This window comes from Bubalus kerabau, chromosome 3 (assembly GCF_029407905.1).
Source record: "Bubalus kerabau isolate K-KA32 ecotype Philippines breed swamp buffalo chromosome 3, PCC_UOA_SB_1v2, whole genome shotgun sequence".
Lineage (NCBI taxonomy): Eukaryota > Metazoa > Chordata > Mammalia > Artiodactyla > Bovidae > Bubalus > Bubalus kerabau.
The window spans coordinates 116,070,759-116,095,252 of NC_073626.1; the positions used below are offsets into that span (position 1 = coordinate 116,070,759).

A 24,494-nucleotide genomic window follows, 5' to 3' on the forward strand; every position below is an offset into this window, starting at 1 on the left:
ATGTCCAGCTCTTTGCAACCCTATGGGCTGTAATCTGCCAGGCTCCCCTGTCCATGGGATTCTCCAGGCAAAAATACTGGAGTGGTTGTCATGCCCTCCTCCAGGGGACCTTCCTGACCTAGGATTGAGCCTGGTGTCTCTTGTACCTCCTATATTGGCAGGCAGGTTCTTTATCACTAGAGCCACCATTTTTATGCCTATCTCACTCTCATTTCTTATTATCTTGAATCAGAGCTGTGTCCAACTAAGTAAGTTTTCTACCCAACTCAGAAGACATGATTGTAAGAATGCTGTGATTTTGCAGGTTGTTGGATTTCTTCTGGAAAAGGGAGCAGATATCACCCTGTGTAATTACAGCAATCAAACCGCGGTCCATGTGGCTAATTGTGATGTCCAAAGACGACTCTTGGCCATCAATGGAATCCAAGCTCCCCAAAGGCAACTTCTGCAAAGCTCATGGCAAGGTGATCTTGAACAACTTCAACACTTGCTGGTCAGTTAATTCAGTGTTTGCTTCTGTCTTTGGGTGAGTGGGTGAGACTTGAAAAGAGAACAGACTACATATGACTCCTTTTAAAGAAAAATAAGTTCTTTTCAAATGCAGTCCCAGAAAGTTTCAGGCAGGACATATGAGACAGAAACAGGATTAAATGGGACACTTGGGGTGGAAAACAAGATAATAAAAGAACACAGCAGCACAGCCTATTTACACCTTCTTTCTAGCTGGATGGGAGAAGAAGTCATGTAGCACCCCTGAGAAATGATGTCCTCCCAAAGATGCCCCTGGGAACCACTGTCAACTTGCTCAGAGGTGTTCCCTTGACATCACTGCTATTTGTACAATTGCTGTTCAGATCCCTTCGGACCATCTGCAGTGATTATCTTTATCCTGAAAAGGGAATCAGAGAGACTATGCTTTGCATAATATTTAGCTGGGATGAAAGTGAAGAGAATACATTTTTCAAAATGCTGTCTTTTTAGGGTATTGATCTTCTTCTTATTTAGATTTTTCTGCCCATAGAGACTCTTTTCCAAAGTAACTTGCGAAACCACATGCATAAGCAAGGACATTCATTATTGGCGAACAGGCTCTTGGCATTTACCTTCCGAGGTACTGTCAGATCACATGACCTTCCATCTGAAAGAAAATCAATTGCTGCTAGGAAACAGCTTCTTTTATTCCCTTACAGTAGAGACACAAACAGATAAAGAAGAAGTGAAAGATATTCTGGTCACCTAGAGTTCAAGGAAATGGACAACAAAATCCAAAGGACTCTAAATATTTCTATTGTGCTAAATGATAGTCTAAAATTGCCATACATCATAAAGTGAGACTTAGAAATGTTTTTGGAAGACTTTGAATTTCATTTTAATGCCATTTTTGACAACTGTTGTTGTAATTCAATGTCTTTTTTTCATAACCATATTTTTCACTTCTAAAGATAAGCCTTCAAGTTTTAAAAACATACCTGTAACTGGATCCAGAGCTTAATCAACAAATGTTCAATTAATGTGCTATTGCAAAACTATTCTCAGCTCAAAACTTTTATGTTGGTTCTAACTAATAATAAACATTGATATAAGAGGTGGTGCCTTTTCAGAGACTGAAAAAAAAATACTAACTAATTAATTCCCACAGCACCCCTCTGAGGTAATATCATTATCTCTAGTCTGTCCCTGGAGAAACTAAGGTAGATGCTGACTATATTGATGTGGCATAAAGTGAAATACAGATGGAAATTTGTGAATTACTTTGACCTGTAAAATAAACAATTCAGATAATTTGGCCTTCCAGTAGCTTCTCAGCTCTGAATTTTCCAGATTAAATTTTACTAAAACAACAAATAGCATCTATATATCCACCTCCATTTGATTGTATAAATCCTGTTCAATAAGTTACCTTGTAATTGTAAACCAGTCATTCACTCCACAGATGTTTTCTGAGCATGGTCAGACACTCTGCTCAGTGCTTTTCATTTCCTATTTCCAATCATCCAAACAATCCTGTAAGAAAGGACCTGAAGACCCTGAAGTTCAGGGAATAAGGTTGCCAGATTTCACAAATAAAAATACAGGACACTCATTAAAATTGAATGACACTCATTGAATTTCAAGTAAATACCAACTATTTGGTATTTAACTAGCTGTCCCTTATTTCATCAGGGTGATTTTATCAACTTTTAACAGAATGTCCTTGATATAACCCTGTCAGGGAACTTAAATAACCAATTTAAGGAGCTCAAATTCAAACACCAATCTGTTTGTCTCAGGTTTGTGTTCTTTCAGTTCATCAGCTCCTCTCAAGATATTGAGGAACAGTATCTTGAAATTAAAATAAGAATTTGGCCAGGTGATGAAAATGTAAAGATTAGTATTAATGGACATGCAGTAAAGACATAATAGAAATAAAGCTTCATGTTTTTAAAGGCATCTGAAGAGTTCCTGGATATAAATTTCCCAAACCAACATGGCTTGACGCCTCTGATGCTGGCTGTGAGAGATGTGGACCTGTTTGAAAGGCTTGATATGTTAACACTCTATAGACCCGCGGAGGTTCTCTCTGAGCTTCTCAGGCATCATGCGTGAGTATCAGGTGATTAGCCAGTACCTATGGAAGGGCGTCTCTGCCATTGTTACTTACAAAGTCATTTGCAAACCTAGATATATAGATTGTTTATTTATATATGTATACTGTGGTGCTCACTCACATCTGACTGTTTGTGACCCCATGGACTATAGCCCACAAGGTTCCTCTGTCCATGGGATTTTCCAGGAAAAAATACTGGAGCGGATTGCCATTGCCTACTCCAAGGGATCTTCCTGACCAGGGATCAAATCCGTGTCTCTTGTATGTGGATTCTTTACCACTGTGCCACCTAGGAAGCCCCTTATACCTGTATACATGTATATATATAATGTATATTATAAAATACTGTATGTATACAAAGATAAATATAATGTATATACATATATATATGAAATGCCCATGCATATTCATAAATGGGACTTCAAAGTTGCAAAGTGATGTACATATGTTAGAGGTTGCTATCTATTATTTTTATGATATTGCCCTTTTATTTCATTTGTTTAAATACTTCCTCTTTGGTGTTCCTGAGACTGTCAAATAATTCTTGAGTATGTAGCTCCTTACTCCCAAAATGTTATTAATTATTCCAGAAAGCATTGTCAATTATCAAAAATAAATTGTAGTAGTGATTTCCAGTTATCTGAAAGTTATATGTTGGGAATTCCCTGGTGGGCCAGTGGTTAAAACTCCAAGCTTCCAGTGCCAGGGGCCAGGGTTCAATCCCTGGTAGGGAAACTAAGATCCTGCATACCTCATGCTGTGGCCAAAAAAAATTACATGTCAACACGCTCTTTTAGGAGGAGGGAGATAAATCATTTTTTTAATTAGAGGGCTAATAAGCAGTCTTTCATGTCAGAAATGCAGTTTCCTAATGCTGTTGTTGTGGCTTCCCAAGTGGCACCGTGGTAAAGAATCCGCCTGCCAATGCAGGAGACGTAAGAGACACGGGTTTGATCCCTGGGTTGGGAAGCTCCCCTGGAGAAGAAATGGCAACACTCCAGTATTCTTGCCTGGGAAATCCCATGGGCCGAGGGGCCTGGCAGGTTACAGTCCATTGGGTTGCAAAGAGTCAGACACGACTGAGCGACTGAGTGTGCATACACGCAATGCTGCTTGTTACCTGCTTATTTTGTCATTAAAAAAGAAGAGATGGCCAGAGCTCTTCCTCAGTATTTCATATGCATTTTTTTTGTGGGGAATAAAAAAGGTAGAAGGAACTTCCAAGACAAAAGTATAATCAAGAATATGATCTATTTTAAAAGAATCAGTTATTGTAATAGGATGAAGATGGAAGTCTGAAGCTACCTCAGACTTCCTGTGCATGCTAGTTGCTCAGTCGTGACCGACTCTTTGTGATCCCATGGACTGTAGCCCATGGAATGTAGCCCATTTTTCAGGCAAGAATACTGGAGCAGGTTGCCATTTCCTCCTCCAGGGGATCTTCCTGACCCAGGGATCAAACCTGAGTCTCCTGCACTGGAGGTGGATTCTTTACTGCTGAGCCATCAGGGAAGTGACCTGAGATTTCAGTGTTAATAGCTGAGGAGATTGTTAAAAATGGAGATTACTGGACATCAACCCAGAGATGGTGTTCAATAAGCCTGAAGTGGGGGCCAGAAAGCATGAAATCAAAGAACACCACTTGGAGAAACACTAATTGAGGTAGATGAGCAAATTAGAGATATCAAGGGAACATTTCATGCAAAGATGGGCACAATGAAGGACAGAAATGGTATGGACCTAACAGAAATAGAAAATATTAAAAAGAGGTGGCAAGAATACACAGAGGAACTATACAAAAAAGATCTTCATGACCCAGATAACCATGATGCTGTGATCACTCACCTAGAGCCAGACATCCTGGAATGCAAAGTCAAGTGGGACTTAGGAAGCATCACTATGAACAAAGCTAGTGGAGATTATGGAATTTCAGTTGAGCTATTTCAAATCCTAAAAGATGATGCTGTGAAAGTACTGCACTCAATATGCTAGCAAATTTGGAAAATCGGCAGTGGCCACAGGACTGGAAAGGTCAGCTTTCATTCTAATCCCAAAGAAAGGTAATGCCAAAGAATACTCAAACTACTGCACAATTGCACTCATCTCACATGCTAGTAAAGTAATGCTCAAAATTCTCCAAGCCAGGCTTCATCAGTACGTGAACTGTGAACTCCCAGAGATCAAGCTGGTTGTAGAAAAGGCGGAAGAACCTGAGATCAAATTGCCAATATCTGTTGGATCATTGAAAAAGCAAGAGAGTTCCAGAAAAACATCTACTTCTGCTTTATCGACTATGCCAAAGCCTTTGACTGTGTGGACCACAACAAACTGTGGAAAATTCTTAAAGAGATGGGAATACCAGATCACCTGACCTGTCTCTTGAGAAATCTGTATGCAGGTCAGGAAGCATCAGTTAGAACTGTTGCATGGACATGGAACAACAGTTGGGAAAGGAGTACGTCAAGGCTGCATATTGTCACCCTGCTTATTTAACTTATATGAAGAGTACATCATGAGAAACGCTGGGCTGGAAGAAGCACCAGCTGGAATCAGGATTGCCGGGAGAAATATCAATAACCTCAGACATGCAGATGACACCACCCTTATGGCAGAAAGTGAAGAGGAACTCAAAAGCCTCTTGATGAAAGTGAAAGTGGAGAGTGAAAAAGTTGGCTTAAAGCTCAACATTCAGAAAATGAAGATCATGGCATGTGGTCCAATCACTTCATGGGAAATAGATGGGGAAACAGTGGAAACAGGGTCAGACTTTATTTTTCTGGGCTCCAAAATCACTGCAGATGGTGACTGCAGCCATGAAATTAAAAGACACTTACTCCTTGGAAGGAAAGTTATGACCAACCTAGATAGCATATTGAAAAGCAGAGACATTACTTTGCCAACAAAGGTCCATCTGTTCAAGGCTATGGTTTTTCCAGTGGTCATGTATGGAATTTTGAGAACTGGACTGTGAAGAAAGCTGAGCACCGAAGAATTGATGCTTTTGAACTATGGTGTTGGTGAAGACTCTTGAAAGTCCCTTGGACTGCAAGGAGGTCCAACCAGTCCATTCTGAAGGAGATCAGTCCTGGGAGTTCTTTGGAAGGAATGATGCTAAAGCTGAAACTCCAGTACTTTGGCCACCTCATGTGAAGAGTTGACTCATTGGAAAAGACTCTGATGCTGGGAGGGATTGGGGGCAGGAGGAGAAGGGGATGACAGAGGATGAGATGGCTGGGTGGCATCACTGACTCAATGGACGTGAGTTTCAGTGAACTCCGGGAGTTGGTGATGGACAGGGAGGCCTGGTGTGCTGCAATTCATGGGGTCGCAAAGAGTCGGACATGACTGAGTGACTGAACTGAAACTGAGAATACATCATGCAAAGTGTCAGGCTGGATGAAGCACAAGCTGGAGTAAGATTTTGGGAGAAATATCAATAACCTCAGATATGCAGATGACACCACCCTATGGCAGAAAGCAAAGAAGAACTAAAGAGCCTCTTGGTGAAAGTGAAAGAAGAGAGTGAAAAAGTTGGCTTAAAACTCAACATTCAGAAAACTAAGATCATGGCATCTGGTCCCATCACGTCATGGCAAATAGATGGGGAAGCAATGGAAACAGTGACAGACTTTATTTTGGGGGGGCTCCAAAATCACCGAGGATGGTGACTGCAGCTCTGAAATTAAAAAAGGAAAAGTTGGAAGAAAAGTTATGACCAACTTAGACAACATATTAAAAAGCAGAGACATTACTTGGGTAACAAAGGCCCATCTAGTCAAAGCTATAGCTTTTCCAGCAGTCATATGGATGTGAGAGTTGGACTATAAAGAAACCTGAGTGCCAAAGAATTGATGCTTTTGAACTGTAGTATTGGAGAAGACTCTTGAGAGTTCCTTGGACTGCAAGGACAGCCAACCAGTCCATCTTAAAGGAAATCAGTCCTGAATATTCATTGGAAGGACTGATGCTGAAGCTGAAACTCCAGTACTTTCACCACCTGATGCAAAGAACTGACTCATTTGAAAAGACCCTGATGCTGGGAAAGAATGAAAGCAGGAGGAAAAGGGGACCACAGAGGATGGCATCACTGACTAATGGACATGAATTTGAGTAAACTCCAGGAGTTGGTGATGGATAGGGAGGCCTGGAATGCTGCAGTCCATGGGGTTGCAAAAAGTCGAACGTGACTGAGCGACTGAGTTGAACTGAACTGAGCAAACTAAGGTCCCAGAGAGCTAAGTGACTTGCCTAAGGCCATGTATTAAGGTTAGCAGCAGTCCCTTGATTCTTGGACCTATGCTAATTCTTTTGAACCATGAGCATGGAGGGAGAAAAGGCCCTAAGAATATTATTATAGATCATAAAACATTAACCTGGGACTTCTCTAGTGGTCCAGTGGTTAAGACTCTGTGCTTCCACTGCAGGGGGTGTGGTTCAGGCCCTGGTCGGGGAACAAAGATCTCACATGCCACACAGCCAATAAAAACAGAATGTGACTGGTGAAGCAAGTCTAGCCATTGTTTCCCTCACCATAATCTGTAAACAGAGTTTCCATCATTTACCTTCTGGACCTCTTTGAGCTGATGTCTAATTCTAGGATCCATGGCGGCATAGACAGGAGATTTGCACTGATGCAAGGAACTCTAAGATCAGCCATGGGGCTTAGCAATCACAGGACAAGAGGAATGAAAAATCATACAGAGAGGCTCTATGATAAGATCACTCCACTCAACCAAGCGTCTGCGAAATAAGTATGTCAGTTTAATTTCAAGGTGAAATGCTAGGCCATTCTACTAGCATTATTCTATTTTGAATAATAAAAGAGCTCGGTATTAGAGTTAGGAAAAAGAAATATTGAGAATAAGCAGTTAGCTAAAGCACTGAGAAGAAAAAAATCAATGAAGCCAGCTATTTGGGATGATAAGATAACAGTTTATCAAGATGTTTTTATCTTTACTTGCTTTATGCATTATTAAAGAATTATGAAACTTCTTGTCCAAGGTTGAAAATTTTCAGCAAATTATTAGAATGTTTTTAGGCTAGAAGTGGCCTAAAATATGTAACATATTCCCTTCAGTTAAAAATCTTGAAAATTTTCTCTCTCTGTCTCTCATGCATTTTGAATTCATTATTGCTATCCCCAAACTATATAAAATTATTTTTATTTATTTGATGTCAATGTTTTTCCTCTCATATTGGTTTTCTTTTTCAATAGATTTAACTCAGTAATCTTTGATGTTGATTCTATTCTTCCTAGAGACCCTAAACTCTGTGATTTTAGTGGAAAATCAGCAATACATTATGTGTCACAAATAGAGAGTTTCAGAAAGCAGCAGTTATTGGACATTTTAATGAATTCTATGCCAAAACCAGGTAATATTTTTATTTCACTTTTGAAATTCTCTAACTATAAAAGCCCTATTAGAAAACTTTTGTTTTTTACATGTATTTGATGGATCCTCTTAAAGAAGTCAAGCTAAATGTATATATATGTGTAACTGAATCACTCTGTTGTACAGTAGATGTTAACACAACATTGTAAATAGATACTTTAATTAAATAAAAAAAAGAAATCAAGTGAATAGCTATTTATAGTCCAGGGACTTTGTACAAGACCCAAAGTTAGGTACTCTGAGATAGGCAAAGAAGACTAAGATGTGGTCCAAACTTCTGAAAGTGTTCAGTACAGTCAGGGACACACCACATCAGTCAGAAGAGAAAGAGGTTGTTATAAACTTGAAAGGGGAAGAAGGACTTGCTGTGGTTCTCTAATGCTGGATAAAATATGAAGGAAGCAAAAAGATGTGATATAGGCATGGAGAAAGCGTCTGAGCAAGACAAAAAACAGCCACAGAAAAAAATGTAATGGAAAAAGTGCCACTGAGCCATGTGTGACTTCATGAAAACTGCTTGACTTTATTGTCTGATTGGATTTTTGTTGGGAGTTCTGGACAGGGAACAAGGCTATCCCCAGGAAGGTTTCATGGAAGAGGTAAGACTCAATCTGGTTCTAAAAAAAACCATGAGAGCTGATTTTGTGGACAGAGGCATCATGCTGTAAGTGAGCATGGCTCATCCCAGGGGCGAACCAAAGACTAGAACCAACAGTTCATGTCAGGGCAAAGGAATACAGAAGATTAGATACACAGAGAGACTGAGTCCATCAAAGACTCATTAAATGTCAGACTGAAGGACATAACTTTTTTTTTTTGCAATGAAATAGAGTCACTGAAGAATTTTAAGACAGGGAATGATGAAAGCCATGTTTTAGGAGAGGAAGAGACTCATGACAAGCAAGCTCTATTAAGAAACTATAGAAGTACCTGTGCGTGGTTGCAAGGATCAGGAAAAGAGACTTTGGACATGGCATGTAGTGGGCCTGAGAGGTTCTAGGTATGTGAGTTTAAGAGAATGTGAAAGAATTCACAGAATATAGTGATGCAAAGCTGATAGAGGAGACATATAGACAAGGGTTGAGAGGCTTGAGTTAAACATGATTCCAAAGTTTTAGCCCTAGGAAGTAGGGAGGTAGAAATACAACTAACAAAATAGGAGAACACTATGGCTTGGTGCGGATGTTGAAGGTAATGGGTTCTAAAACACTCATTTGATGAGAACTTGTGATCTTCAAAGTAGCAATTTTCTGTAGGCCAGAGCTTGTGGGAAAGGATTGGATAAGATGGATTGATGGGTTTCTTTGCGAGTTCTTTACAAGGAAGAACTCTACAAAGAAACTCAAGAGTTTTTTTGCAAGAACTCTACAAGTTCTCTGCAAGTTCTCTACAGACTGTGAAGATCTGAGAGTAGGTAAGATCACTAAAGGATCGATGATGGTGAGAAAATTGCAGGAGCTGGGCAGAGAAGGTACACATGGACTGAGGTATAAGAAAGGAAGGAGGAGAATTAGGAGAGAACTGCAAGAAAGAAGGGGTGGGAAGCAGCATCAAATTGGAAAAAAGTTTACAAAGCAGATGTGATAAGAAAGTGAGGGTTTCAATGGTAGGACGGAGGCAGTAGAAAGGTTGCAAGGAGTGAAAAAAGAAAATATGGTGAAGAAATGCAGGCTATGAGTAGAGATCACTCGTTCAATTTTGTATCACTCATAAGATCAATGAAATAAGATCAATGAAATAGGAAGAGATGCAAGAGGAAGAAGTTTTCACGGTAGAGCGCATGCTTATCTGAAAAAGTCAAGATAAGAGGAGAAGGGTATGTAAGAGAACAGTGTCCTCCAGGAACTAACTGGGAATCCATTGTCTGGTGTTCAGAACTCTCAATTTAATGTGGCTTCAAGTGCTAGACGGGAAAGGTGCTCCAAGCAGCTGAGCACTTTTGTCTTCGGCAACTATAGCACAAATATAATCCCCAGCCCCTTATTAGGGGTTACACTTAGCAACATTGCCCCCTTTTTAAAAAACAAACAAACAAAAACGCCTTCATTCTGTGGATTCCTTTTGTCCTCACATTTTTTCCGGTGAAAATTATGGCCCAAAGCTTCCTCAGGATCCCAGATCACTATTTCAAGAAAATTTTAAACAAAATGGAACTCATTTTTAGAACCTAATGCTAGATGTTGCTGTGAAATTGCTGGAGATGCAGCTTATCAAAACACATTTTTATGTTTCTTTTGGCAGAAAGCCATGCTGAATCATTGCTTGACATTTGTCATGATACAAACTCTTCTCCAACTGATATGATGACAGTTACTAAAAACCAAAATATAATCTTGCAGAGCATCAGCAGCAGTGAGGTGAGACGCTCTAAGCTTTAAATAGAAACACTAACAGAAAAAGGGATAACCTACTGCATCTACATTTACTTCATTTATATCTACTTAATTTAAGTTGCTTGAATATTTATAACAAAAATATATTACAATTATGTATTTAAATGTGATTATAAGGAAACTTAAAGCATAATTAATCATAGTGCTTCATGAGTTTAATCTCAAGGCAGTAATTAGCTAGTCAATTCCGAGTCTCATACATTATGCGTGTATGTGTATACCATAGAATATTGTTGCAGCTGAATCCATGCTAAATAATAAAATGTAGCTTGTCTTTATGCATGTTAATGTGAAGGAAGAGAAAATCTTTATTCTGTTCATGTCAAATCCATCCTAGGATACCACAAAAGAGGTGCCTCCTCTTGGTCCTGGTCATTACCCCCTGCCCATGATGAATAACTTCACAAAGTATAGTAATAGTGCTAGTAACAAACATTATGCCCCACAGAAAATGATGGAATGCTTTCCGAAAGGTATAATAAACTGTTAACAGTGGTTGCCTAAAAGGACTGAAATGGAGAAGAACTTTGTACTGTCTATTCATTTGTATTTTTTGAATTTTTATAAAATTTAACATAGTCCAAACAGTTAAAAATATTACAACTCTATAGGAATTCCCTGACGGTCTAGTGGTTAGGACTCAATGCTTTCACTGCAGGGGTGGGAGTGGGAGCAAAGTTGGGAGCCCTGGGTTCAATCCCTGGTTGGGAAACTAAGATCCCACATGGGGCACAATGGTGACAATTTTTTAAAAATTACTACTCTATATTTTATTGGTAAAAAGAATATGACCACAAATGTGTTTATTTTTACAAGTTAATGAGGTATGGACTATAATAGACAGAAACCATGTGAAGAGTTTTAGAGATAGTGTAGTAAGTAAGATCTTTTTGTACCTTTCTCTTTCCAAAAATTATTCTAAGACAATAAAGAAAACAAAAACCAAAAATTTAAGTAAAAAAGTAGTCTGAAATAACTATAGATTCATAAGCACTTGTAAAAATAGTACAGAGAGTTCCTGTATAACCTTCACCGGCTTTCCTCAATGGGAATTATTGTAACTGTAGCTGATTGTCTAAACTAGAAAATTGACATTAACCCAACAACACAATGAACTAGACTACAGACCTTCCTTGGATTTCACTGGTTTTTACGTGCATTCCTTTTTCTTTCTTCTGTTTGTGTGTGCCTGTGTGCGTAGTTCTGTGACACTTTATCCCCTGAATCTTTGGTGGAGATACAAAACTGTTCTGTTACCACAAAGGAACCCCCTTACTACACTCTTAATTGCCATGGTCTCTCTGCAACCACTGATCTGTTCTCCATCTCTATTGTTTCATCACTTCAAGAATGTCATATATGATATGCAACTGCTGACAATCTTAGCTACACTTGCTATAATCAACCTGTAATTTTTGCTAATCTAAAGGATGAAAAATTGGCATCAGAATTTTTGTTTTATTTTTTAATTTCCTTGTTGATTATTGAGGGTATCACCTTTTACAGCTATATTGGTATTTTGCATTTTATTTTCTATAAATTTCCTGTGGGGAGGTGGAAGAGAAGCTCAAGAAGGAGGAGAATATATGTATACTTATTGTTGATTCACTTTGTTGTAAAGCAGAAACCAACACAACATTGTAAAGCAATTATCCTCCATTAAAAATAAATAAAAAATTTTAAAATAAAAAAAAAGAATGTCATATAAATGGCATTATCATACGTGTAAACTTTTGAGATTGGCTTTTTCTACTGAGCATAACACTCCTGAGATAGATCCAAGTTGTTCTATGTATCAATAGTTTCTTTATGTTGCTAAGTAGTATTCTATTACAATTTTATTTTGTCCCACAGTTTATTTAGCTGTTCATCTGTTGAAAGACATTTAGGTTGTTTCCAGTTTGGGGCTATTACATATAAAGCTACCATGAACATCTATGTACAAATTTTTGTGTGAATTTATGTTTTTATTTCTCTAGGATACATGCCCAGGAATCCAATTAGTGCGTCATTTGGTAAATGTATGTTTAATTTTTTTTAAAGCTGCCTAACAATTTTCTAGAGTGGCTCTAACCATTTTATATTCCCACCAGCAGTAAATGAGAGATCCAATGTCTCTATACCCTTGGCGGCATTTGGTACTATCAGTATTTTTTATTTTAACCATTTAAAAAATTTTTAACCAAAATAGGTATATGATGGTATCTCATTGTGGTTATAATTTGCATTTCCCTAATGAACAACGTTAAACCTTTTTTAAAAAATGTATTTGCCAACAGCTATAATTATTCAAATATTTTGTCCATTTTCTGATTGAATTCTTTGTCTTATTGTTGGGTTTAGAGAATTCTTTATATATTCTGGATGTGTAACTCACAAATATTTTCTGCTAGTCAATGAGAAAAATTTGGTTTACTTTTTTCATCTTTTTAACAGCTCTTTTACCAAACAAAAGTTCTTATTTTTGATGAAAATCAATTTATCCATTTTTCCCTTATGGGTATTGATTTTTATATTACGTCTAAGAAGACTTTTACTTGACTTAGGAGTATGTTCAACTTATAAAAATTCATGAATCTATACAGTTTTGATATGTGCACATTCCTGAATATATGCTATTCTTAAAAGTAAATATACACAATGGGATATTACTCAGCCATAAAAAGGAATACATTTGAATCAGTTTTAATGAGGTGGATGAAACTAGAACCTATTGTACAGAGTGAAGTAAGTCAGAAAGAGAAAGATAAACATCATGTGCTAATGCATATATATAGAATCTAGAAAGATGGTACCAAAGAATTTATTTGCAGGGCAGCGATGGAGAAACAAACATAGAGAACAGACTTATGGACATGGGGAGAGGGGAGAAGAGTGTGAGATGTATGGAGAGAGTAACGTGGGAAACTTAAATTACCATATGTAAAGTAGATAGCCAATGAGAATTTGCTGTATGTCTCAGGAAACTCAAACAGGGGCTCTGTATCAACCTAGAGGGGTGGGATGGGGAAGGAAATGGGAGGGAGGTTCAAGAGGGAGGGGATATATGTATACCTATGGCTGATTCATGTTGAGGCTTGACAGAAAACAACAAAATTCTGTAAAGCAATTATCCTTCAATTAAAAAATAAAATTTTAAAAAAGTAAATTAAAGGGAAGGAGTGAATGCCTTCAGATATCTGAGCAAAGAATATGGTTTTCAATCTAGTATTTTATATTCAGAAAACTATAAATCAAATATTCAGTTCAGTTCAGTCGCTCAGTCATGTCCGACTCTTTGCAACCCCATGAATTGCAGCACGCCAGGCCTCCCTGTCCATCACCATCTCCCGGAGTTCACTCAAACTCAGGTCCATCGAGTCGGTGATGCCATCTAGCCATCTCATCCTCTGTCATCCTCTTTTCCTCCTGCCCCCAATCCCTCCCAGCATCAGAGTCTTTTCCAACGAGTCAACTCTTCACATGAGGTGACCAAAGTATTGGAGTTTCAGCTTTAGCATCAGTCTTTCCAAAGAACACCCAGGGCTGATCTCCTTTAGAATGGACTGGTTGGATCTCCTTGCAGTCCATGGGACTCTCAAGAGTCTTCTCCAACACCACAGTTCAAAAGCATCCATTCTTCGGCACTCAGCTTTCTTCACAGTCCAACTCTCGCAACCATATATGACCACTGGAAAAACCATAGCCTTGACTAGACGAACCTTTGTTGGCAAAGTAATGTCTCTGCTTTTGAATATGCTATCTAGGTTGGTCATAACTTTTCTTCCAAGGAGTAAGCGTCTTTTAATTTCATGGCTGCAGTCACCATCTGCAGTGATTTTGGAGCCCCAAAAGATAAAGTCTGACACTGTTTCCCCAAATATTAGAGTTGAATAAAGACATTTTTCAGACATGCAAATGAGCAAACGTTCTACATTTCACATGCCTTTTAAGGAAGCTACTATGTATTCTTTTAAATTAAGGGGATAAGATAAAAATAGAAGGGAAAATTGGATCCATGATTCAGAGGATCTGGAACCCAACACAAGAGAGGAGGATATCCCTGGTATAAAGCAGAAAGCAAGTCCCAGGGCTTCAACCCATGTATGAAGTCTGGAGAACAAAGAGCTCCAATCACTGGGGAAAGGGAGAGGTGAGGAAGAACAGGATAATGGGGATTTCCAAGAAGAAGGTGGAACTGGTATATTTTCTGATATATTTAACCATGTGGAAAGACCACTGGAGGTTGGGAAGATTTAAGATTTTAAAAAATATAAGAAAATGAATTAAATATTAAATAAAATTGTGAATGAAATAAAAAAAGGGATTTGGAGTTAATGTATGAAAAAAGTTATGCAAGAAAGAAAGTATAATCATACTACATTTCTATTGCATGACTATAGTACAATACATACAGTATAGTACAATACTCAAATAATCATAATTTAAACTTTGCCTATTGATTTTATAAGAAAAAGAGGGTGAATTTATTGGAAGGATGGGGACAGGATATAAGAATATTCAATTGTCAACTGCAATAATAAGGCAGAAGGTAATGTATCACTTTATCTTTTGGGGGCAGGAGGTGGGGGTTGTTTACCTTTTTTGCTGTTATCACCAGTAAAAAGATCCCAACCTACTTCCTTAAGAGGCTTGCTTTTTTTCGAAGTCACCAGTGAGTCAGTACGTCAATGAGGAGAGAGGTGACTCTCCTTTCCCCGTTTCTTGCCCAGCCTAACATTTCATCTCCTTCCTCTGGCCAAGTTATTAATAGCAGATGAATAGAGCAGATGGGGCTTCCCAGGTGGCGCTAGTGGTAAATAATCAGTCTGCCAATGCAGGAGACATAAGAGACATGGGTTTGATTCCTGGGTCAGGAAGATCCCCTGGAGGAGGGCATGGCAATACTCTCCAGTATTCTTGCCTGGAGAATTCCATGGATGGAGGCGCCTGGTCAGCTACAGTCCATGGGGTCACAAAGAGTTAGAAACAACTGAAGGACTTAGCATGCATAGATGGCCATTATCACACCATTTAAGAGTACTTACCTACTTCCGGCCCATTCACTATCTGCAAAGTCCACCTGTCCCACTCTCTCCCCTGTTCTCAGGACACACAGCTCCCATCAGGCTCCACAGGGAAGGCCCAGCGGCTCACAAGACTCTCACCCAGGAATTGCCACCAAGAGAAGTGACTACCGTTAACTGCTTTGCAAAGTAGCCTCTGTTCTTCTCAACTTGCAAGGAGGAGAAACAGTAACCACCCCAGTGATAGAACCTAGCTGATCTAAAAATCAAAGCTTTGGGACTTCCCTGAAGCTCCAGTGGTTAAGAATCTGCCTTGCAATGCAGACAACACAGGAGACGAGGGTTTGATTTCTGGGTCGGACACGGGTTTGATCCCCTGGAAGAGGGCAGGTCAACCCACTCCACTATTCTTGCCTGGAGAATACCATGGACAGAGGAGCCTGGCGGGCTTCAGTCCATAGGGTCACAAAGAATCGGACATGACTGAAGTGACTTAGCTCAGCACAGCACAGCACATAGAGCAAATCATAGGATCAGGATGAAAATCAGTCTTGGCCTTAAACCCTCACAGCTCCAAGTCCAATGTCCCTTACTTTTTCCTCTTTCTAATCCCACCCAAACCTTGGCTCATAGACTAACCCCACCCAGACCACGGTACCCATTCTCTGACTTCATCCTCCTGAGTCTGTCCCCAGATTGACTGCTCCAGTGATTTGCCAGATGAATGAGCTAAGGAATAGGTAAGATATCACTTTAGTAACTCAAGAGACAGCAGGAGGGGACTTCCCTGGTGGTCCAGTCGTTAAGAATCTGCCTTCCAGTGCAGTGGGCCTGGGTGTGATCCCTGGTCAGGGAGGTGGATTCCATATGCTTACTGCAGCCAAATAAATAAAAATAAAATAAATTTTAAAAAGAAAGAAATTGATAAAAGAAAACACACTTACTTTTCATTTTTTTGTGGTATAGTTAGGAAACTTGCTTTTTTTTTTTTTTAAAGACTCAAAGTCCCTTCAAATTTAGTTAATTTTTTATGCAGTTCTAAGATATTTTTTGAACTTTCACTCTATATTTTTCTTATTATGGTTGAAATAACTTTGAACTCATTTTTGAGGGAGAGATAGACTCTCACTATTGAATTTGCTTCTTTCTAGTGCTTTCTCTAGGGTTTAAATAAAAAAAAAAACCAAGGTCTTTCTTTACTTCTTTTCTTTGAATGAAAGCTTGCTTTCTTTTTGGGTTATCTGCAATAGGTTTTTATAGTTTACAAATATACGCAGCTGCTTTGCTTGTAGGATTGCTCCTGAGAGGCTCTTCCCGGCCTCTGCCAATCTGCTTTTCATCTAAGAAGAATCTTCTTTCCAAATTTAATTGCGTATGATTTCTATGCCTCTTTTCTGTGTGGTTGGCATTCTGTTGTTTGCAGATTAGAATGCTATGCTGTCTAGTCTGTTGTCACCTCTTGCGTTACTGTGAATGGTTGATGGGCTCCATTTATTTGGGATGTGCTATTCTAACGTTTTATCTCCTTCACTCAAGACCGCATTATTTCAACCCTTCCTCCGTCACCCAGTGAAAGTGAAAGTCGCTCAGTCAGGTCCCACTCTTTGCGGCCCCACAGACTATACAGTCCATGGAATTCTCCAGGCAGGATACAGGAGTGGGTAGCCTTTCCCTTCTCCAGGGGATCTTCCCAACCCAGGGATCAAACCCTGGGTTTGATCCACATTGCAGGTGGATTCTTCAGCTGAGCCACAAGGGAAGTCTATTAAAGTCATTCATATTTAAGATTCTAAAAGAAACAGAAGATTCTGAGCTGTTGCCGTTTTTGTCTTCATTTTCATGTTACTCTTCAAAGTAGGTATGATTCCCCACATCCTTTTTGTTTGTGATGCTTATGGTTTTTCAGTTTTGTTTTTTTTTTTAAGGAAGAAGTTTTTTTGTCAGGAGTTTGTAGGGATCACACATCTTTTATTTTTTCCTGTGCAAAAATTATAAATTATGTTTGGGTATTCTTTCTCTTAATTTTCTCACCATTATTAATTTTCCTTCTGGTTCTTGTTGAGACTCTCTTGTTTCAAATTTTTCATAGTAGCAAGAAAGCAGAGTGATTATGAATTCTGTAACCAGACTTCAGAGTCTGGGTGTGAATTTGGCTTGCTAGGTGACCTTGGTTAAGTTACTTAACTCCTCTGAACCTCATGTATAAATGGAGTAATAGTTTCTACCTTTAGAGTTTTTGTGAGGATTAAGTTAGCTAATATGTGAAAGGTCCAGCAGTGTCTGGCACTGTATGGATAAATGCTAGTCATTGTTATGGGTTTTGCAGGTAGTTTGCCCATACTCTGCATCTTCCAACTTTTCCTCAAGGACCAAATAATAAATGAACTGAGCAGTTGAGACCAACCGCAGATCATTAATCAACATAGAAACTTGAAATGAGAACCAGTTATATATTTAACACTAAAAATTAGTGTTAATTAGTTTTATTCAGCCTAAAAATTTCATTGAAACACTCTAATTATATGAAATGGAAGAGATATATTCTGAAGTCTCATAGAGTGTTCTAGACATGATATGAAAAGAAATTATATATACTAAGAAGGAAACTTCAGTGGTCCCTAAACATCTGAAACTATCTCCAACATTTCTACTAACAAAAGCATGCACATTCAAACAATCAGATCATATATCACATTACTAAAAATGAAAATTGATAATTGATAAGTGAAAAGGTAGTGAAACAGACTTATGCACTGCTAGCGGACAGTAAGTAGTAAGTGTAAATTTACTTTTAAAGCAACGTATGTAAAAAAAATTCTAATATTCTTCAGATCAATAATTGCTTATAATTCCATATCTAAGAATCTACTCTAAAGAGATAATACAAAATTGGAGTATTACTTGTAAAGATGTTCACAGCACTATGTGTGATAATGAAGAATTAAAAACTGCCTACTATGCATGATGGGGTTTATATCATAACACTTATGGGACTTACTAAACATCTTTATGACCCTCTGATAAAATTCCATTAAAATGATATTTAGTTAGTAAATTGCTATGTAATTTATACATCATAAGTAAAAAAGCCAGATATGAAATGACATGATACAGCTCTATTATTAAACACTTAGGAAAAAGAAAATATCCTGTCTGTGTGAACAGAGTTTGCTTTTTATTTGTAGGATTATAGGTGATTTTGTCTCCTGCTCTTTAAAGAACTGCTGTTTTGGTATTTCTACACATTTTATAAAATAGTAATCCCCTACCACTCATGCTTTGTAATTGGATGGGAGGGAGAAGAAATTTGCCAGAGAGTGGTAGAATTTTTGAAATGCAAAGAATAAGCAGTGAAATTGACAACAGTCTAGGATCAGAACGAACCTATCCAGCTGTCCCATCTGCCATTGACAACCAGGATGGTTTGAGGTAGGACCCCTAACCTGTGCTGGGAGGTAGAGAATGCTTTACAAAGCGTGTACTGCTGTATAAAGTAAAATATGATAACTAAGCTCTTATAAGTGAACACCTTCCACCAAGGGGAAGGGACACTTAAGGAGTTTGGGATGCTCAGGTACACACTACTATATTTAAAATGAATAACCAACAAGGACCTATTGTATAGCACATGGAACTCCACTCAATGGCATGTGCCAGCCTGGATGCGAGGGTGGTTTGAGGGAGAATGGATACATGACTATGTGTGGCTGAATCCCTTCCCTGTTCACCTGAAACTACCGCAACATCGTTAATCGGTCTCACCCCAATACAAAATAAAAAGTTTTCAAAAAATTGAACACCTAAAATATTTTAATGGTAGTGATAAGTCAAATGAACAAGGTGAAAAGATTCCCACTCTCTTTTGGGAATTAGTGAATGAAATATCAGAGGCCTTATGATAAAGTCTGCTCGCTTGTCCAACAAACATCTGCATTTAGGGCAAAGACTTTTTATCCAATAGTCTGCTTAACTAGACCGTTCATCTGGGTCACAGAAGCCAGAATGCTAATTATAACATCCAGGTAGGACGGGGTATTTTAACTACTACTTGCATCTATCACTGTTCTAACCACTAAAAGGGGCAAACTCACCAGCAACAACTTCTAAAGGAGGAGCCTATCAACAACAATGCATTCTCGTAGAAAACATTTCTTCTTTCGAGAGTCAGGAATACTTTTTGTAAGTCAAGCTGGTTGTTTTTTTTATAAGTTAAGCTGTTTTTTAACCATGTTTTTCAGCAGTGTGATCATTTTCTAGATCGTAAAAGGGAAGTTTGAGAAGTTGCATAACACGATTAGATCAGAAGGCTGTCATAGTGAAAACTTCAATCAGCTTTGCTGCCTCCTTTCAGTCTAAGGTTATATCTGCAGCTTCCATGTGGGGCAAGGATTTCCACCCTCACCATCTGTAAATGATGCCCCAGGGAGGCATTATGGAAAAGACCATGTTCCTTTGGGGTTGTTCACTGGCTGTGGCCAAAGGATTCTTTCCAGTTACCCACTCGGATGGAATTGTTGGCAGCTTAACAGCCTGAATACAGACATGATAAAGTATAAAATATTGAATTTCTCTGTGTTTATGCAATTTCAGCTTTGATCGTCATCTTTGATTATGCAATTAATCACGTTCACGTCTGTCTAAGCCTGGTGCTCTGGAGACAAACACGTTCCCATTATTTTAGTCCTGAATACTTTATCGATTTAAAAGGAATCAGCAGTGTGAAACTTTAGCCTAGAAAAAAAAAAAATCAACATTCACCCTGCCAACCAAGTATTACACTGAAAAACTGAGTTTCTATTTTATGATATTTCAGGAGTCTGACCAAGATGATTACTGCTCTCATTCCATATTGATTAGTGAAGAAGGAGATCCAAGTGGTGATGGACAAGACTGGCAACCCAGGACAGAAGGTATCCATCTTCTGTCCTTGATGTGTTTACAAAGACAATATTGATTATTTGGATTTTCCCCCTAATTTCAGTCATGCTCAGTGCAGAGCTTTGAAATCTCAGACAAGCATAGAGGAAAAGAAATCCTAGCCTTTGGTCCATATTTGAATCAGTGAGTCTTGGCAACCTATCCAGTCTCTCCTTTGTTCTACTCTACTCTAGCTCAACCTGCTGTTCTCAGCTCCCTCCTTTTTTGTCTGGTAGCACCTTTTCCCTCACTTCTTTTCTCTCAAAATCTTCCAGCAGCTATGGGGATCTGTTCTCTTCCATGCATGTGTGCGTGCTAAGTCACTTTAGTTGTGTCCGACTCTTTGTGACGCTATGGACTGTAGACCACCATGTCTATCCTATGGATTCACCAGGCAAGAATACTGGAGTGAGTATACCATGCCCTCCTCCAGGGGAATCTTCCCAACTCAGGGATTGAACCCACTTCTCTTATGTCTCCTGCCTTGGCAGGTGGGTTCTTTACCACTAGTGCTACCTGGGAAGCCTTATTCTCTTCCAGGACCAAACATTTCTCCATTAGCTGTCATCCCAGACCTCTTCCCTTGAGGGGGGAGTTGGGGGACTGAACAAAGAACTAAAGGCCAAAGTTGCACTCTTGTATTCTAGGAGGCCATAAGTCTGGAATTTTCCAAAACAACACCCATTCCAAATGTGTCATCCTGTCCTATCCCTAAATGCCCTTGCATTGAACAGATCACAAGGTATTTACAGATTCTCACTGCAGAACATAGTCATCACAGCGATCACATTTGTCTGTCATCTACTCCCCTATAAACTTCTTAAATGAAACGTTTATTTGAACTGCTCCAATCTCTTTTCTGGTAATTTTCCTACTTGCCTTTCTAACACTCCAGGGAAGCTGCCCTCTTGGATGTCTTTTTTCTCATCCCCGTTAACCACCCTGAAGGGCTAGCTTAGCCACTGTCTCCTTTGACCCCTTATGCAATGCTGCCCTCTTCTGGGAAGCCTCCCATCTTTCCCAAACTCACTCTGTACCTCCTTTCTCCTGGCTGAGGGCAGGGAAGAAACTATAAACATCATGAACCCTGAAAGACCTAATTAAAATAAACAAGTCCTGATCCCCTCCAAGTAGTCCTTGTGATCTGCCTTTGAGTTTCAAAGACTTCAAATCTGAGTTCTCAGAAGCCCAGTTGTGTCCCAATCACCTTCTAAGAGTTTAAATACTGTGTTTATTCAGCTCAATTTAGAGATGACATACCATTTGAGGTGCTTATAGGAATTGAACCCGGTTCTCCTGAATTGTAGGCAAATTCTTTACCATCTGAGCCTCCAGGAAAGTCCCTTCATATTAATAATATTTTTAAAATCAATTTGTATGTAATATTTTAGATTTTCATGTAGGAACCATAACACTTAGGCAGCATCTCAACTAACTTCTTGCAGTTTTAAGCTTTCATAACTTGAGTTATACATTCTAAAGAAGAAATTATGTTTCTAAGTTTTCTTCTCATAGTTGGTAAGAGTCTTCAGTAAGCTAGTAACTCTTTCAAGTCACAAAATCTGAAATAAAAATGTTTGGGGAATTATTGTGCATTGTATTCATCTTAAATAACAATAAATCTCTTTAAATTCCATTTACATGCTTCTAACATACCCCAGGTTGTTAATGTTTAAGTGTTTGCACACTTTATAAAGACTTTATGCACATACATGTGACTATTTGATGGTAGATATGCACATTTAATCATTTAATTTATATCTGTTTGTTCATTGTATTATTCTTTTAAAAAGGAAGCTTCACTAACTAAAATATATATAAACTCTAATGTTTAGATCACTGCCCTGGTCTTTAACAGCTAAATATTCCTGCAACACACATTTGCTTTCTTATGAACTTTTACAGATGGTAATTTATAAAATACAATTTGCCTCTCATCCCAATCCCTCATCCTTTTCCTTATTATAAAAATCTTCTTGCATTCCTTAATCAGCTATTTTCCCAGAACATATCAGATGCAAACCTTGTAGACTGGAAATTGAGCATGTAAAATTATTATTTTCGTGAGTGTATGAGAACCTATTTTCTAAAATTACTAGGCTTACAGTGTATATCTATCAGGATTCTTAGGTGCAGATAACAAAATCTGCTCTACTTGAGTGAAAAGAAAGGAAGTTTTAAAAGTTACTAGAAAAGTTCATAGACCACTGAAAAACAAAGGAGAAGAACAGATCCCAGGTTGGATTGTCATAAAGAATTCTTGTAGCTACATCTCAAAACTGGTCACTGACCCCCAGATCACACTGCCTCAGCCACAACTAGCATACAAAATGCTTCTGCATTGACTTAGACCCTCCCTCCGCTGTTGACACCCATATCAGCAAAAGGATACCTCCATAGTATCTTCTCTTGTGTAACTCCTGGGTATCCATCTCTCAACTCAGCTTTCTGAAAACTAGTGGCAAAAAAAGACTGGTAAATGCAGCTGTAAAAAATTCTGTTGAAAATCATGATTTAGGAAACTATCAAAAGGTAGAGAGGTTATCAAAATATTTTGAACCTTGATTCCCATCCATTTAAACAAAGCAAGTAGAAAACACAGAAAAGTAAGACTTTTCTGGAGAAAATAATTTTTCTTCATTGAATGAATTAGGCTAGGCCAAAGAAGTTTTTGTTTTAAAAATTTAGCACTTATATTAATAATTAATCATTTTCTGACTTTATGAATATCATTTGCCCCTTTTCTGCAAGAAAGTTTATGTTTCTGGTTGTGTTTAAATGATGCCTCTTAGTTTCTCTCTACTATAACATTTTCTGGTGGGGTTAATTTGCATCTTCTTACTGGAAAGATGCATTCAGATAGGAGCAAGTGTTTTATTTTCACATGTGACAGTACATCTGCTTTCCTGGACCACTCTTAGGTTCAGAAGCTCCTATGATCACTCACAGTGTTCAAAAGACAAAACAGAGAGTATATATGTTCCAAGATGATTTCAGTGTCAGAAAGTTTTATAATATCCTTCCCCCCACCCTGCCATTTACGACCAAATGTTTTTTCCCCATTTAGGAACCATTAACTTTTCACAATGTCTAAAAAGTCAGGAATTTCTTATACTTGCTATTGCATCTTACTTCCTTGGTTTAAAAAAAGAGAAATCAACCAATTAACAAATTTTTAGTTTATTAAATCTACTTAAAAACATTCTTGGTTAAAAAAATCATCTAGGTTTATTAGTCCTCAATGATTCTAAAAATACAGTCATTGTTAAGAACATGTTCACGTGAAGATACTGCCCAATTTTCTAACTTCTACAGCAAAGTCTAATTGTGCCTAGTCTTACAGAGCATCCTTTTCACTGGCGGTTGAGTTATTAGGAATGTATGCTGTATGTTTTTCTTACTCTAACACGTCAGCTAGGTGTTTGCCCTCAAGGATGGCTACAAAAATGGCATGAAAGACATTCATCTGCCTTCATTACAAAAGTGGCTATGAGCCATCTCACAACCTCATGACTGTCAGTTTTTTCATCTCTAAAATGAAAGGTTTGGGTCCGATGACCTCAAAGTTCCTCCCAGCTCTATAATCCCAAGCCTGTCATTTTGTGCTACATAGTGTGGTGATAGGATATTTGAAAAGTTAAAAAGAAAATCCACTATTCCAAGGGAACTTCATTTTTAGAGATTGCAAAAAAAAAAAAAAAAACCACGAAACTCCTTTTGCAAATATTTACCTTTTTTAAATGTACCACTCTTATAAATAACACAAGCATAAACATTTAACATTAAAAATGCTTTCCTTATGGTGGTTCCTATATATTTGACAAAATACCCAATGTCCTTTAAAAATAATAAAAACTTTAATTGATACTCTGATGGTGATTAGGCTTCCCAGGTAGTGCTAGTGGTAAAGAACTCGCCTGCCAGTGCAGGAGACCTAAGAGACGCAGGTTCGATCCCTGGGTCAGAAAGATTCCCTGGAGGAGGGCATGGCAACCCACTCCAGTATTCTTGCCTAGAGAATCCCATGGACAGAGGAGCCTGGTGGGTTATAGCCCATAGGGTCACAGAAAGTCAGACATGACTGAAGCAAGACAGCATGCACACACTGATGACAATAGCTATTAAGTAACTTTCCTAAGGTCCCCCCGGAAGTGGCAGAGGAGGGATGGAGATCCAGATCTCTCTGATTCACGACCTG

At 38.4% G+C, this 24,494-nt stretch overlaps 2 protein-coding genes across 6 annotated transcripts in view; one reads left to right on the top strand and one right to left on the bottom strand.

The window, feature by feature from the left end:
* RAB3GAP1 (RAB3 GTPase activating protein catalytic subunit 1) overlaps positions 1-24,494 on the bottom strand; it is a 219,026-nt gene that overhangs the window by 137,598 nt on the left and 56,934 nt on the right. The gene's annotated exons all lie outside the window — the stretch shown is intronic.
* Positions 7,924-24,494, top strand: part of MAP3K19 (mitogen-activated protein kinase kinase kinase 19) — a 41,390-nt gene continuing 24,819 nt past the window's right edge. For 4 of the 5 annotated variants that reach the window (XM_055572744.1, XM_055572746.1, XM_055572745.1 and 1 more), the window contains exons 1-3: positions 7,939-7,960; positions 10,222-10,337; positions 20,193-20,289. In XM_055572744.1, the coding sequence (XP_055428719.1) occupies positions 7,939-7,960; positions 10,222-10,337; positions 20,193-20,289 (235 nt within the window). Of the gene's footprint in view, positions 7,961-10,221; positions 10,338-20,192; positions 20,290-24,494 lie in introns of all 5 variants that reach the window. The other variant, XM_055572742.1, reaches the window with a different exon arrangement.